General features: G+C 38.7%; 1 protein-coding gene across 5 annotated transcripts; it reads right to left on the reverse strand.

Moving 5' to 3' along the window:
- Positions 1–995: 995 nt before the first annotated feature.
- Positions 996–17,602, reverse strand: LOC137199944 (matrilin-3-like). 5 transcript variants are annotated; one of them, XM_067614594.1, is made up of 15 exons: positions 16,660–16,745; positions 13,991–14,072; positions 12,971–13,546; positions 10,756–10,875; positions 10,134–10,253; positions 8,336–8,455; positions 8,001–8,120; positions 7,600–7,719; positions 7,190–7,309; positions 6,468–6,587; positions 6,173–6,298; positions 5,676–5,801; positions 5,314–5,433; positions 2,378–2,479; positions 996–2,099 (listed from the first exon to the last, which is right to left on the reverse strand). In XM_067614594.1, exons 1-15 carry the CDS (start codon positions 16,663–16,665, stop codon positions 2,047–2,049), a joined length of 2,031 nt encoding a protein of 676 aa, XP_067470695.1. In that variant the 5' UTR covers positions 16,666–16,745; the 3' UTR covers positions 996–2,046. The 5 variants fall into 5 exon arrangements, 3 of the variants coding, with proteins under 3 accessions (XP_067470695.1, XP_067470693.1, XP_067470694.1); XM_067614592.1 differs by lacking the exon at positions 13,991–14,072 and having other exon boundaries at positions 997–2,099; positions 16,660–17,600; XR_010931882.1 differs by lacking the exons at positions 996–2,099; positions 13,991–14,072 and adding an exon at positions 3,010–3,203 and having other exon boundaries at positions 2,398–2,479; positions 4,944–5,433; positions 16,660–17,602.
- Between the last annotated feature and the right edge of the window lie 29 nt (positions 17,603–17,631).

Raw genomic sequence — 17,631 nt, forward strand, 5'->3', positions numbered from 1 at the left:
TAGGGTCTTTATGGTAGTTGTAGTTTTTTTCTTGTTCGCGCTGACTTTACTCCCGTTTGATTCCAGTTTTCCAGTTTTTGAGGAAAAGCTATTTCTACGTTATTTGGCTTCACAGGGTTGTCTGCCTTGTACTTACTTTACCCTACTGTAAAAAGTGATGTAAAAATGTTTATAAAAAGCCTGATAAAACAGCACTGAACAAATGCATGAAATGAAATCAGTGTTGCATTTAATTATGTTGACTAATGCAAAATAATGTTAGTCCATAAAGGTATCATAAGACTAGTGGAAATATCAACCTAAAGGCCTACTCAGACCCCCAGGTAAAAGTAAAAGATACTCCATTACAAGTTAGGTCCCACATCCAAAACCTTCTTGAGTAAAATATTGAGTTTGTAAACTCAACATCACAAATCACAAATTTGCCTCAGGGGGCTTTACAGTCTGTACAGCAATACAAGAGTATTATACGACAGTATTATCAGCAAAATATACCTATCGAGTAGTATCAAAAGTGTCAAAGGTTTTTAATATTGATGCATCAATGTGAAATCCTAACCCCCATTTCACTGTTGAAACATTTCTGCGGGCCTTATCTTTGTTTTTTGTTTTGTTTTGTTTTGTTTTTCCTCTTTGGGCCTCAAACTGTTAAAAGGAGAAGTTTAAAAGGAACTTATTATTTGGTGGAACAGCTAACAACTCAGAGATCTGAAATGTGGCAAAAGGCCCCAACAGGACATTGCTTTTTCATAAGGGGTCATAAACCAGATGGTTGGGAACCATTGGTTTAATATTAACAACGTTTTGTGTTTTATCAGCATATCAAATGTTTTTAAATGTTAACTCTAAACCTATAGTTACTTGTAGCTATCTGTCAAATAAATATAGTGGGTTAACAGTATAATATAACTCTCTGAAATGTAGTGGAGTAGAAGTAGGGTGACATAAAATGGATATACACAAGTAAAATACAAGTACTTCAAAATTTTAAATACAGTTCTTTTTACCACTGCTCAAGACTGATTTGTTCTGAGATGCTAAAAGTCCACATCATACATAAAAAGTGGCTTGGTAACTAAGTGTAAAAACACACAATACAAGAGATATTTGGGATCCATTTTTTCAGAATATTTATTGCCCATGTGCAACTATACTTCCAATAGAAAATAGGTTATACAGGTTGTTGTGTTTTGTTGATCCAGAAATAAATCAAATCAAATCAAAAATAAAAAAATTGAAAAAAGAAACTGGTCCAAGACTTTTGCCAAGAGTGTGCAAAATATTGAAGCAGTCCAATCACCCAGGAACTCACTATGCTGTTTTCCCTCTCCCCCAAAAACAATTATAGGCTACTTGTTACAAACATAAAAGTATTTACCATTCAATGTTGTGCAATACATTTTTTTTTTCAAAATATTTCAGGTATCAACGAAAAGGATTATAGTAATGCACTGTGATGTAACTGCCATGGGCCAGCTGGAACAGACTTCATTTTGGTTTTTTCCTGCATAGTAATGCTACAATCAGAAGGGTAACAACAAACATCTTGTTGCATAAGAGATTAGTTGTTTTATATTCATGGCTTGAGGCTGCTCTCAGAGCAGTTAATACACAAGGATGTGGTACAACATGTTTGCCACCAAAAATAAAATTATTCAATGTAAAAATATTGTTTAAACTTTAAACATGTTCATTTTTAATAAAAATTACACTTCTATCTATTAGATAAATTCACTAATTATCTTACAAAGTCTAAATTTAACAAAACTGTTACGGGGAAATGTTGCTTTTCTTACAATCCATACATGTAAATATTTAAACCAGTTATACCTGACTTCTCTGTAAAACAGTGTTGTGACTGCAAACATATGAGTTTATAATATAAAACAAATGTACTGTATACTGTACAGTATACTGTATGAGGAATCAATACCAGATTTTAGAAATGTTACTCAAAATTAAGAGATTTTGAGGGTTCCAGATGATTTCAGCTGGTCAAAAAAATGAATACACTGCAATACATGTACTCTGATGTCATTGCTGTTCTTAATACTCCTGTCGGCCGTCAATCAGGTTCACTTTCTCTGAAAGTTCATCAAGTGGACAGACAGTCAAGGAAGTACAATAAAAAGAATAAAAAAAAAATAGTCGGAATGTTTACCAGTTCATCACAATACTGGGCATTCGTGAAAATATTCTATAAATCAGCTCAAAGTTTAGACTGCGATTGTCACTAAATGTACTAATAAGACAAAAAGATATCTGTCCAAATGGCAAACATTTTAGAGATATTAAAATATTAACCAGATATTTTATAATCTCAAAAGTAACTTCAATCTGCCTCATCTTGGGGTCACTGTGAGAAGCAAAAGGATATGTTTTCTGGTCAACTCCTGAAGAGCTGACTGCACATTTTTCTGGAACAAAATCTGAGCTTCACACATGCAGGCATCTTGAGTTACTTTACGACTCACTTCCTCTGAAAGAATTAGCAAAAAATAAGGAGACAGTTAAAGCATTTCAGTGGCATTTTATCATTTGTAGTGTGGCCTCTTTGTAATACTCAATTTGGCTTCTAAGAAGAAAAAAGCGACACAGCCCATTTTATGTTTCTCTTTGTGGATCAAGTCTGGAAACCTCCAAAGACTTGATGTTCAATATAAGCCTTTGTGACAAATACTTTGGAGATGACAAAATCTGAAAAAGTTCTGTGTTGTTTTTGAATGATAACATAAGCACAATGGATTTTGACTGATAATATATATATAGCTATACCATATAGCTAAGATCAGGCACAATTATGATTTTGCTTTTATGAGTGGGATTAGGAAATATGTTTAAAATCATTTTGTTAATTTACAGACAAGGAGTTACTGAGGTCAGGTGTGATTGGCTTAAACTGGGATTTTAAGATCCATGTTAACAATCATTTGTGCAAATATATACATGTATACACCAAATCACTTAAGAATATACAATCCCAACAAATAACAGAAAGAAGAGGCAAACCAGTTTCAACCAATTCTTTGATCCTTTGTTGGACCAAAGTTCCTTGTGAGCTCACACCACAACTTCAAATGCCTTAGCAGTCTCTCATTCCTCACATCCCCAGCACAGCACACTTTTATATTGTTATATACTGTGCAATAAATGACGTTGGACTCTGTAGTCTTGGTTGCAGTCAACTGCAGACTTCTCCACAACTGAAGAATGCAAAAAGAAAGACATAAAGGGCACAGTAACTATTTAAAGTTCACACATTGGAAACCCAAATCTATAGACTTAGGGCAGAGCCCCCTATCAGTGCTATGGGCTTGACCATGTTCCTTACATGTGTGAGCTTAGACGATGAGGAGTTTTTTCTTTTCTATGGAAGCTGGCTATATTTGCTGTGACTCAAGCTGTTTTCAAACCTATAGTTTGTTTGCTCTGGTCCAAATCAGTGGATAGTTAGTAAACTTGTTGCCTTTTCCCCTTACTTTGGTTTTTTTCACACAGAAAAAAATTCAAGCGAACCAAAACATATCACTAAAAGCCACGCATGAATGTTCGGCTCATTAGTCAGATGTGTCTAGGGCAGAAGCAAGAAAGTAAACACAAGAAGAAAGTCCTAATCTGTCCAAATATAACTCAAGGCTACATACTTGTTGCTAGTCCTGGTTACGGGAGCCATTTAGCTCAAACTTGCAGACAGCACCTTGTATTTCTGTCAGATCAAAGTTCAATCACGTTCCCACTACAAACAAACTGCTCCAGAATTTGTTTGTGACCGGTCTGAGACCACTTCCTCTAAAGGGCTTCGGTGCAGTTGTTTTGGTCCATACTTGTGGACGATTACTGTGTCCAGACCTGCCCAAACGAATCTCGCCAAGGAGGAAAACAAACCAGAGTCTGATTCAACTGGACTAAACCATGCAGGTTTGAAAACTCCCTCAGTTTGCATCCACAAAACCTCAACAATTTGTATAGGGTGACAGAGTTACAGACCTGTGGTCACGGAATTAGGGTTACAAACCTTATCCTTCATTCTATTTCATACAGCCAATGCCCTTAAGACAAATTTGTGCTTTTCTATTGAGGTGTTGCTGTACCTCACAAGATGCATGGTCTTCATGGAGACCACAAGAAATCTGACTAGTTTACTTGGGCTGCATTGTGAGTTCTCTCACAAGTTTCTGGTGCTGGTGGTGTTTCTTGATAGGTTAGACAGTATATAATAGGTTGAAGAGAGGCTTATCTTAAGGTTTTTAATCTATCAAACATCACATCTATCAAAGCCATTTCTCACCACCAAAGAGTTAAATCATAAGTGAAACTATAAATCTGTCTACAAAGGGACACCTCAACAAAGAAGAACACACTAGATCCTTCTTTAGGGATTATAGCCCAACAAATGCGCACCTTGGGTCAGCAGAAATTCTTCTAGTTAGGTGTTAACTGTGACTGAACTGTGTAAATCTTGGCACACTGTAGGGACCTGGCTATCACAATGTGGTTGTCTAGCTTGAAAAAGAAGAATTACCCTCCTTTAAAGGCAGGAGAACTTTACAGTTCCTCAACTAGAGGGCTGTCATGTTGAGCCAAAGCAGCATAGTACAAGCAGTGGCAAAGTCTCTGGCAAGGTAACTTAACTATCTAACCTGGGCACCCACCTTGCACCAGCAAGGCATCACAGTACAGAGTCAACATGTGGAGACAAGATTACCCTTGACAGCTATTCTTCACCTCTAGGTCTAGATTTTGTTTTTAGATGCAGAAGAAAAACAGAAGCAGAGTGAAGTCACAGTGTTTACAGTCAGACCAGCTTCCATACAAAAGGCTAGGCTCATACTGATTTGTTGACCGCACATACAAATTTCAGTACTGCTCTGCTTGGGAAATGGTCAAACCTATAGACCCTTTTAGAGGGTGTAATGGTAGCATTTGGAAAACTGGAATCTCACCTGAAATCCTTTGTCATAGTTAGGACGATTTACTCCAGCACACAGTCCAACCCTTCTTTCATAAAGCCTCTTCAAGTAACATAGATAAAGGGCATGCCTGGTCAGCTGTTGAAACTTTGGCTGATTATATTTCCTTTGAGGGCTCTTTGAAACTATGTCCATGTATGCCACACCTCTTGGTAAGTTAGCACCAGTCTGACACATTTGCTCAGCTCCACTTGAGCTCAATACTGGTTGCATTAGACTGTAATGCTCTGAAGCTCAGGGTTTGGTGAGAATTGTCAGGCTAGGACTTATACAATATAGACAACTTAACATTCAGTACACACACACAATTATGTATGTTGAGAAAAAAAGAGCAAATTCTTACGTGAACATGTTTTCTGGTCTTCATTCAAAACATATCCCTCTCGACACTTGCAGGTGTATGAATCACCATTGTTGATACAAATATGCTGGCAGTCATGTCCCTGAGCACATGCATCCGAGCCTGGAAAGAGACACTCCCACATCTAACTGACTTGGTAACCCAGCCAAGGAACCCTTGGCTATTGTTCCCATATATTCATGGAATCACTTGTCAAACCGTGACCGTGAATAGGTATATGTGTCTAGCACAATACAAGTGCCTCAGCAGCTCTTGTTCCAGAAGTCTTTGGAACTGCTCTGGAATAACACAAAATATCTTGAGGTACTGCACCAATGTTTACTTGAAAGGAAGAAGTTTCTTACGTGAGCATGTTTTCTGATCCATGTTCAATACATATCCCACTCGACATTTGCAGATGTACGAGTTCCCGTTATTGACACAGATGTGTTGACAGTCGTGTCCATTGGCACATGCATCAGTTTCAGAGCCTGCAAAGAGAAACTCAAACCTCAGTAACAGTTTCATGAGAACAGAAAAAAAATCACTTGGCTTTTTGTAGAGCCACAGTTCCATTTACAGGAAATGGATGCCACAGCCATGTGACAGAAGCATTTTAAAACTCCCAGCCTCCCATATCTCTTGCATATTGGCACTGGCCTAGAACAATGGAAGACATTATTCATATTAGGAGATATGTGGTGTGTCCACAAGACAAACTGCCTCACCAGCTCCTACTATTCAGATCCTGTAGGGATGATTTATAGCTTGAAAAGTGGGGCTTTGTAGAAAACCTGAGATGCTGGATCAAACCATAGACACCAAATACTGTTAGGTATATAGAAAAAGTCCAGGTGCTTACGTGAGCATGTTTTCCCGTCTGCATTCAATACATATCCTGCTTGACACTTGCAGGTATATGAATCATTGAGGTCATTGTTGACACAAATATGCTGGCAGTCATTTCCCCGGGCACATGTATCTGAACCTGAAAAGAAAGACTTCCACATCTGACTGACTTGATTTACATCAATCAGTGAGCCCTTAGTAAGCAATGGAACCTATGATGGGTCATTATGGTCATGCACTTCAAATAAGAGACTTGGAAGCAAACCTGAGACACTTTATCACATCTAAAAGAAAGTCCAAGTTCTTACGTGAGCATGTTTTCTTATCTGGATTCAACACATATCCCTCATGACATTTGCAGATGTACGAGTCATCATTGTTTATACAAACGTGCTGGCAATCATGTCCTTGGGCACATGGATCAGAACCTGAAAAGAAACATGTTCATATGTAACTGACATCTCATGTCATTAGTCGAGGGGAGCCTGGCCTTCTGGAGCCTCTGTCTGGCAACTGTTCCTTTTACATTTGATGGTATCTGTAAAGGAGCAGTTGAGCTTTTAATCAGCCACCATTCCATTGTCTGTATAAACAATGGCCATGGACACCATACCTCTAGGTTATCAGTCCACCTTTCTACTGGCTAAATATAAGGTCACTATTGGGGCAATCTTGTAGTCTGCTGGTTAAGATACCACATAACCACAATGTCTGCATGTTTGATTCCAGCTACGGACCTTTGTTACATATCATCCCCCTTCTCTTCCTATACCTCCTGTCTGTATCTCCACTTTTACTGTCAGGAATAAAGGCAAAATGCCTGAAAACAAAGACACTGTATTTGACTGATATGTGCTTCATCAGCTCTTGCTGTCCAAATGACACTTTGGAGGCCTGTTTAACACCAATGCCATCATAATTATTTCAATCCCCCAGAAGAAGTATTCTTTAAAATTTAGTCAAGCACCTAGAAGAGTGTAATTTGGACATATTGCACTAATTTTATGAGTTTACTGTTTTGTTGTCTTACGTGAGCATGTTTTCTGGTCTGCATTCAACACATATCCCTCATGACACATGCAGATGTCAGAATTGCCACTTCTGACACAAAAATGCTGGCAGTCATGTCCCTGGGTACATGTATCCACACCTGAAAAATCATCTTAGTCATTACTTTGGTGGGTACAATGTTATCATAACCAACAGAAATAATTGCCAAAACTATGAAAATGAGTCTTGAGATGTAGATAAACCTAAAAAAGACATGGTCTAACACCATCAGTAAAGGAATGCCCCAATGTGGAGCTTATGATAAGCAAATATACATACAAAAAATGATGAAGGCCATTGTCATATGTTCTATGCCTTTTTTTACATTTAAAAGTATAAAACATCCGGTCGGGTAAAACATGTGCACAAACGTAAGGCACAGGTTCTTACGTGAGCATGTTTTCTGGTCTGCATTCAACACATATCCCTCATTACACATGCAGATGTCAGAATTGCCACTTCTGACACAAACATGCTGGCAGTCATGTCCCTGGGCACATGTATCCACACCTGAAAAATCATCTTAGTCATTACTTTGGTGGGTACAATGTTATCATAACCAACAGAAATAATTGCCAAAACTATGAAAATAAGTCTTGATATGTAGATAAACCTAAAGAAAGACATGGTCTAACACCATTAGTAAAGGAATGGCCCAATGTGGAGCTTATGATAAGCAATTATAAATGATGAAGGCCATTGTCATATGTTCTATGCCTTTTTTACATTTAAAAGTATAAAACATCCGGTCGGGTAAAACATGTGCACAAACGTAAGGCACAGGTTCTTACGTGAGCATGTTTTCTGGTCTGCATTTAAAATATATCCCATCTCACACTTGCAGACAAATGAGTCATCACTGTTAATACAAATTTGTTGGCAGTCATGTCCCTGGGTACACGCATCCGAACCTGAAAGAGATACTTCCACAGCTCACACTACCACCATGAGTTAAGGAATCCTAGGCTTGTTGTGGTGCTTAGGATAGGCCAACACTAATTGCAAATATGATGCTCACAGTCAAATGCTTTCTGCCTTATTCTACATTAAATCAAGAAACAATCAATAGCAACCCAGAGTCACTATACTTAGACATGCAAATCATAGGTGCAGCCAGGGTTCTTACGTGAGCATGTTTTCTGGTCTGCATTTAAGATATGTCCCACTCGACACTTGCAGATGTACGAGCCATCATTGTTTTCACAAATGTGCTGACAATCATGTCCATGGGCACATGGATCAGCACCTGAAAAGAGATGATGTAACTGATGTTACATGACATCAGACAAGGACAGCCTGGCCTGTTGGCCACTGGCCTTTTGCAATTAATGAGGACTATGGCTACACCATGCTCTATGCCTCTGCAGCAACCAGCCTACCAAGTTATTCAGGCTGAGCTCTACTTTGTGATTATTTGCATGTTTTCCGGTCTGCATTGAACACATATCCCATTCAACACTTGCAGATGTACAAATTATCACTGCTGACACAAATATGCTGGTAGTCATGTCCCTAGGCACATGTATTTATACCTGAAAAAAGACACTTTCACATCTGACTGGCTCAATTTAATTACTATGTCAAGCAGCCTGAGTCAATTATATTTCATACACACACACATCTCTCTCTAAATGGGCTTTAAATGGGGTTTCAGTATTTACTGGTTACTGCTCCGGGCACTTAACATTTACATATGTTCCGCAAATCAGGATTATACTGCCCACTCTTTATGGATAGAGAATAAAGTTGATAACTTTCCAGCTACACAACAGCATTCAGCCCAAATTTGGATTTTCTGGCTCTACAGTACATAACCAGAGGTTTGCAGCTCCCTTACCCACTGCTTAAAGCTGCCTTTATCAATATTTCCATACTAGCAATGAATCAAATTACTGTGTTGTGTTGACTCTCATAGTGACAAATCGACAGAGGATTATCATCCTTCTCTGCAGTTCCTCTCAGCTCTCTTTGCTTTGGTTTTTAGGGGCTGCAGATTTTTTCTGTTTTGATTCAGTCTCACTGCTTTCATCAGCATTGTTTCCTGCAGGCAGCTGTTTCCAACGAAAGCTGTATGCTAGACCGCAGACAAAGTTAGCAACTAGCTGGTAAACAAAGTTGAGTATTTAGCAGCTAAAGAGCCAGGTATTTTTCTCAGGAGTTGGTGCAGACCAACACAGAGCTGAAATGAGAGTAAATATAGGACTTACATTCACTCTGAAACAAGAAACATGGCTCCAAATGAATGCTAATGTTGCTTTGGGTCTGTGAGATGGGTAAATTGACCACTGTTTGAAAGGTTTCTAGAGTTCAGGTCAGGCCCCAACTTTATAACTTTACAATCAGAGTTTTAAAGCATGTTGTGCTGTGCCCAAGTGGCCAAAAAAATCAAATAATGCAGGATTAAGCACTTTGCCCATGCCCAGACTAGCAGCCTAGACTAGTGGCACAGGTTGGTGCTTCTATCCTCTGGGCCTACATAGCCTCTTTAGAGGACCAAGCTTGTCTTAAATAGAACCGTGATCATGAATTGTGATTGTAAACATTGACAGAAACTTTGCTGCCGCCCCACTAGTGAGTGAGGATGTTGGTGTATGTTTTTTTTTCCGGAGCAGCTTTGGGTTGCACCTGACACAGATAAGACCCACAGTGAGGTTAAACCTGTGGGAAGATGTTCTGGGGTAAGCTGAAAGAGGCTTATTTCAGTTAATCAAGACCGGTGGTGAGTCTGTGTCTGTTAGGAAAAGGGAGGTTCTATTATGCTTATGGCTTCAGAGACCTGGGTGCCATTTTATAGACTGTGTACACATGGCAAAATAGGAATGTTTATATTCATAAGAAATGGTTTTCAAGCATCTGAAATATGGTAAAAAGCACTACACTTACACATGCATATAAAGAGATTGAGAAAAAATCCATGTTCTTACGTGAGCATGTTTTCTGGTCGGCATTCAACACAAATCCCACTTGACATGTGCAGATGTAAGAGTCACCATTGTTGGTACAAATATGCTGGCAGTCATGTCCCTGGGCACATGCATCTGAAACTGGAAAGAAACACTCTCATGTCTGACTAACACAGTCTTGGGTTCAGTCTAGAGATAACGGGGAGGCTTTTTGGCCATCATTACTTTTAGAATTTGTGCTTCTCATCAGTCCAGGCCTTTATTATGTCCTGCTCATTTGCGATGCTGAATAGAATCTGCTCATCTATTTATGGCAACCCAAAACATTAGTAACAAGGGATGGTATGCAGTGTGTCCGCAGCACAAAGTGTCCAACTTACCGATGTCCAGAAGGAATTTTATAAACTTAGAATTCCACATAACATGTTATTCCACATTCAGATTTTTACTTAAAATGTTCAAGTATATAGATAAATATTTAATATAGATATTTTTACCTTTAATGGGACTTTTTCAACCACAAATCAACGTTTAAACAAGATTCATTCAAAATTTAACTTTCAGCCAACTTTTTGGGAGTAGTGGGGTTTTCTAACGCTGAGACACTGGACAAAAACATTAAGAAAAAGAGAAAGATTCTTACGTGAGCATGTTTTCTTGTCCGGGTTCAAGACATAGCCCGCATTACACTTGCAGCTGTATGAGTCTCTAGTGCTGACACAAATGTGCTGGCAATCATGTCCTTGGGCACATAAATCCAAACCTGAAAAGAAACACTCCAATGTCTGATTGGCTTAAGTCTAATGAAATCAATAATTTTGTGTTATAGGAATATTAGTAAGTTGTAAGTATGCATTGATTAATTGTGCAAATTTGAATTCTACATAGCCACATGCAGATTAGTTTGCTTGATCACTTCAACTATAGGGATGTTATAGTGAATTTATTTTGTTGTTTCAAATCCTGTTATTTGTAAAAGGAAGAGACACAGTCATTTGTCACTTTCAAATGTTGCACTGGCTTTCCATCTTAATTTCCCGACAGAAATTCCATGCAGTACAGACCATGCAAACACAAACTCTACTGAAGGCAACAGTCTAATACCATGTCTTAAGTAGTGACGTCACTGTTGTAGATGGACAGACGTTGGTCTCGGTGAAACACAGATGAATTAGTTGAATGCACTCCTCAGGTTCAAGCTGTCATTTACGTGGCTGGAAGTAAGCCATGTTTGACACCACAGAGGATGTTGTGTGACTAGCATCGTTGACCTTAGCAGATATTTTGCTAGTTTGGGTGCTACCAAAAGTTGGAAAGAGAAATGAAATTATTTTTAAATTATTTTTTTTCCTGAAGAAAATTGCTCAAAAGTACAGAGCTCTGTTACTGTACCTCTCAATAACTTTTTGCATTTTCCCTGAACTACTGAGAAAGTCCGAGCTCCAACACTACAGAGCCACTGGCTGTGACCACAGCTGTAGCTGCATGCTTGGCACTGTGTTGAACTAGAATGGAAGTTGTGGCTGGGCCTATGACTGTGGCTGTGGATATGGTTATTGCTAGGGCTTTGGCTGCAGCAGTGGTTGTTCCTGGCTATTGGATATGGTTACATCTGTAGCTGCACTGTAGCAATCATAATATCATCATAATATCAATCATAATCATAATAACCAGAGGCATAGCTATAGCCATTATCACAGCAACAGCAAAGACCAAAGCTATAGCACATAATCACAGCTACAGTCTGTCACAATCACAGCCACAGCAGCAGCCAGTCATAACAACCTGTAGACAACTACACTCCACCAATTATCTTGAGATTAGCTGCACCATTGCTTGGGGACTTTCCTGGGGCTGCGTACAAAATAATTTCAGAATTACACTTTTCTGAAACCCTCCTCCTATTTTCCAAGTTCTGATATCACCCAAATGTATCATGGCAATGAGCAGTTGGGCTGGATCAAGCATTCCTGTAGCCGACAAGCATTAAGCACTACATTAAATATAGATAAATAAGTATATTTAGCAGAAAATATGTAAATGTCTCACACATAGGTCATTTTTATCCATTCTTTTTTATCAATCTTTGCAAATGTCTTTGCTCTCTCTGCAAAAAGCAAATAAACGTATGTCCTATGTTTTCTTGAAAATGTCTTTAAATCTAAAAATTTCAGCTCAAGTACATTTTAGTCAAATTTAGCGCAAGCTAAGTCACAAGCTAATTTAGTTTTTGCCTCGCAGGATAAGTGGCCATTAATGTTCAGTAACAACAGCCCAAACTGTGGACCTGAGCAGCTTAGCAGATCGTCAGGTAACTGAGCAGGGCACAAAGCATAAGGCAAAAGAAGCAGCGCAGAGTGCAAAGAGTAGCGCACTCCCTGTAAAAAATATAGGCAGCATCATATTAGGTTGAAACCATTTTAAAGTGTTCAAGGTTGTAGGATATGCTCTGAATTGGCAGATCAACCAGTGATCAGAAGTTTGTCTTCTTCTTCATGTTGGTTAGTGCATGACATACTGTACATGTTTAACGCTGACTGCATTACCTACACTACACTACTATATCACCATATGCATGGCAACAGTTAGTGAACACCTTTTTGAGGGAAATCTAAACACAACGAGTAAATCACTAGTTACTCTGCCCTTGTTCTTAAGACCAGAGAAGAGGGCCACTGACTTTAGAATGGAGATTCCCTCTATGGTGCTGCCCATATGATCATAAGTATATTTAAATTACAAATTTGACATACCATTGCTTCCTTTATCGTCATTTTCATTATTTTTCCCATTACCATCTTTTTTGTCATCTAGGCCTAGTCCGTAATCATCAATTCCACTTCCTTCATCATCCTTACCACACAAGGTTTCCCTAAATTTGGAAGTGAGCTTTTCTATGACACCATAGGTCTCCACATAGAAGACATGGTCATCCAGAGGTTGGCTGGCCATGAGGCGGAGGGACATCTTATCAGCTCTGTCTACTCCCACTGCGTAGATCTCAATCCCAGATGCCCGAGCGGCTGCTGATACCTCCTCCACCTTGTCCTGGGGCCTCCCATCTGTCACTATGATGGCTACTTTGGTGATGGTTGTGGAGCCAGATCGAGCCCCTGCCTCCACTGTGAAAGCTTTCTCCATAGCAGTCTTGATGGCCATGCCTGTCATGGTGCCTGAAGACAGGGGAACAATTCGGGCCAGTGCCTGCTTCAGGGCAGACTTGTCAAAATGAGTCTTGAGTAGAAACTCAATCTGCACTGTGCTGGCATAATTGACAAGGCCTACTCGTGTGTCATCTGGGCCAACCTCCAAGCTGTCCACCATGTCTTGCAGGAACTCCTTGGCCTTTTCAAACTCAGCAGGGCGTACACTGCGGGAGCTGTCGATGATGAACACCAGGTCTATAGGCCGATTTCTGCAGTTTAATCTTGCTCCTGTAAAAAATAGATGGATGTTTTAAATGGGATTAAAAGTGTTTTTGGATTAACATTACAATAACCACCAAAAATACATACTAAAAGATAACCAAGGCTATTGATATGTTGACTGATGCTGAGATACACCAATCGGTTCATGTGCAAGCCTCACTTAAATAGTGAACTGACTGCTGGCATTCTGTTGGGACTGATAGAGTTAAAGATACAGTATATTCCCTGAAATTGTTATATAGTATCTTCTCATTTCATTCTAAAATCTCCAAATTTCCACTCATCTCAGCGCTGACTACTTCAACTCAGCACATTGTGATGGAAATCCTGGTATATGAGGGAACAACACCTAAATCTAGGAGTGTACCTTAAAGTCAATTAAGCAGACACAAAATAATATTCTGAACAGCACGGCCCATTTTCAACTAACCAATCAAGTTTTCAACTAACCAATTTCCAACTTCAGTATCAGTGGACTTTTCCAAGAAGTCCTTTCCAAGAACTTCATCAGAGAGATGTTAACATTTTCAGCCTAATAAATGAGAAACAAACTTTATGAGATGAATATGTTAAGATGGCTACAGTGGCTTTTAATGTTAGTTAACTGTGAGACTTTAAAGTCCCCTTCCACTCAAAAACGTGTTTTGTTTGTGGAAAATGTCAACATCAGACACAAATTATTATTCAAAGCAGATCATGTCATGAGGGTCTTTAAACTTGGCCAGTAAAGGCTTCCACAACTATGTCTTTTGATGGGTTGAATGAGATGTTAGTTTAAAGCTAAGGTTCTGATGGATGCAGAGGAATTGCTCGAGTCTCAAGCAGGCTGACAAGATGCAGATGGTGCTGCTTTGTGTTGCAGCCGTGAGAGTGGCTGGTGATGGGAGGGCTGATAGTGATAAAACCTGGAATTAGTGCCACCAGCTTTGCCATGAGAGAGGAAAAAGGCATAGGGGGACGTGTTAGAGCATACTTTGGATTTAATTCAAGCAAACTGAGATGCAAAAGTAGAGGCATTGATACATGATTATCAGCTTAATAACACTTTCCATATGTGTCACAAAAGGGAGTAGAGCTTTTAGGGCTGAGGACAAATACATACTGTATTTTTACTGTTAAGTGATGCAATTATATTGCCTAATTTGAAATGCTGTCCAGTCTAATGAAAGCTAATAACTTATCACTAAAATCTATGATATACAGTTGGCATTGATATTTTCATTCTGACTGTTGATGGCTTTAAATTGTGCTTAAGGTGTGGCCTAGCTGTTCAATTATGAACAACAATTAACCCCAGATTGTCTCTCTCTTATATAACCATTACATTTGACTCACAAAGCTAAGTATCAGTTTTTCGGGGAGAATAAAAACCCAGGAGGTCATTAACATCACTTTTTCTCTGAAAGTATTTCCAGAATCCTGAAATCCTTAAAATATTTCGTCCTCTGCACAATGAAAAACATTTTTACCCTATTTCATAAGTTGCACCACTGTTTCATCATCCAACAAAGACAGTAGCCAAAAATGATATGTTCATGCTAGACTAATTATTAATTATTTTTAGTAACTTGGGCAATTGATTAATCTGATGATTATTTTCTTGATTAATTGATTTGGTCTATAAATTTTCAGAAAATGGTGAAAAATGCCAATTGTAATTCACAACTACTACCAACAGTCCAAAACTTTAAGATATTCAATTTACTGTCATATATGACAAAAGCAAATGATACATTCCATTATTTCATATTTTTGTTAAAAATAATGTGTTTCTTGTCATACAAAACACTAATTTCTGGCTACCTAGATAGGAAATATAGCTGCAACTCAAGAACCAATTAAAATCTTTTTTTATCCAGATGTCTGGATTAAAAAACATTTGTGGATTCTTGAAATACCAACTGAACAGAAGTAAGATTGTATTTATCTTTTGAAAAATCTCAAAAGTATTAATGTAATGGTGATACATTAGACTTCACACAGAATACAGTACATGCATTCCAAAACCGCTAAGGTCCCTGGTATTATAAGTTATAATAAATTTATATAAATATGCAATAAGGGGAAAAAATTGTTTTAGACAGTGGTGGAAAGTCACTAAGTACATTAGCACTGTACTTAAATATAATGCTGAGATACTTGTACTTTACTTGAGTATTTTAATTTGATGCTACTTTACTTCAAATCCACTACATTTCAGAGGGAAATATTGTACTTTCTACTCCACTACATTTCTTTGACAGCTTTAGTTACTTTTCAGATGAAGATTTGACACAATGGATAATAGAACAAGCTTTTAAAATACAACACATTGTTAAAGATGAAACCAGTGTTTCCAACCTTTTTGGCTTTTGACGTCTTACAAAAAACAGTGTGTAGTCAGGGTCACATTTCACATGTCTATGAGTTGTTAACAGCTCCACCAAATAGTGATTTTTCCCTCTAAACTTCTCACATGGTTTCATTTCAATAAATGTTCAAATGATCCAATATTTCAGCAAAAATCAAAGATTAGAGAAAAAGTCCAAAAACTGTAAACAGATTTGTGTATCAGAACTTTGTTTTTTCTTCTTTCCTCTCCCACTTATCATCTTATGACCCCTCAGATTTATCTGCTGACCCTTTAGAGGGACCAGACCCCTAGGCTGGGAACCACTGGACTAAACTAGTTAACTGTATATTAAGTAGTTGAAACTAGCTCCACCTCCAGCAGCTACATCAGTAACATGCTGCTCTAACACTGATGCTTCAGTATTAATAATTTAATGTTGTCATATATAATAATATATCAGTGAGAGGGACCACTACTTTTATTGCAATACTTTAACTATATCTTATGTACTACTTATGTACTTTTATTTTAAGTAGGATTTTTCATGCAGGACTCAATTGTAATGGAGTATTTTTACATTACTGTATTGGTACTTTTACTTAAGTAAAGGATCTGGATACTTCTACCGCTGTTCACAACGTTTCAAATTTGTACAAACCATGGGAAACGCACGGGAAAGAAATTATTACAAGAAGTACATTAGAAGGTTATTACAACATCTACAGTACGCACAGGAGGATGGATACTGACAACAATAATACAGGACACATAACATCTACGAACCAACCTCCATGGTCAGTTGTCCGTCTGTCCTGCGTCAGGTAGTTGTTGGTACCTGTCCGGCTGCCCCGCTGCTGGAAGCCTCGGTCGGTGTAACCACCCAGCTGGACGTCTTGGAAACTTTCAGCACTTGGCACTTCGTCTGAAGATAATTCGATGGATTTGATATTTGCAAAGCGCTGATAGACCCTTGGAGAGACTTGCGAGGACTCTCGGGTAATTGAGGGACTAATTGAGTGGATCTGGCGGGACCCAAACTGTGGGGAAATTCCCAGAGTTCCCGATGCCTGGATGCCAATGAAACACATCAGTCCCCACATTAAGGGAATCATGTCGCCTGCACACGGTGGGTTTTCCGTCCGGCTCTGGGTGTCCTTCGGTCCACTGCCTCAGCTGACTGTAGCCTATTTATATGATCTCGTCCACGGCTCACAGGGCGTGGGGAACAAAAGGCCCAATCCACAGACATTTGGAGGAAGTGCAGGGGGTGCACAATTGAGTGCTGTTAGTTTCATATTTCTGCGCTGGAAATACAGGATTCAACTGATTCCTCCCGGATTTCAGGATTTGATGAATTCGACATTGCAGCCACACTCGAAAAAGACTTTTGTTTATTTACAATTTCTTTGGTAACATTCTATTAATGGGTCCGTAATAAGAAATAGCCAATTACATTATTATTATGTCCTATATGATTGGAAAATTATAATTTACATTTTCCTAGAAAGTCTCATGGATGTGTCCAGTGTCCAGTACACTTTTAACTGAATAATTTTGGTATTTTGGTATCACACTTCCATAATGTTGGGGGATTCAATAGAGACAAATCACTAAAAAAGAATCAAAACACTAGAGGCAGAGATATCCTGACTTTCACTGGATCCTACATTTCCCATAATGCAACTCCAAAGGGACTTTTATTAGATCCCGTTCCCTCCTAAATGCCCCCCTTTTTTCTTACTCCACACCTACACAGCTC

Source organism: Thunnus thynnus, chromosome 16 (assembly GCF_963924715.1).
Source record: "Thunnus thynnus chromosome 16, fThuThy2.1, whole genome shotgun sequence".
Classification (NCBI taxonomy): domain Eukaryota; kingdom Metazoa; phylum Chordata; class Actinopteri; order Scombriformes; family Scombridae; genus Thunnus; species Thunnus thynnus.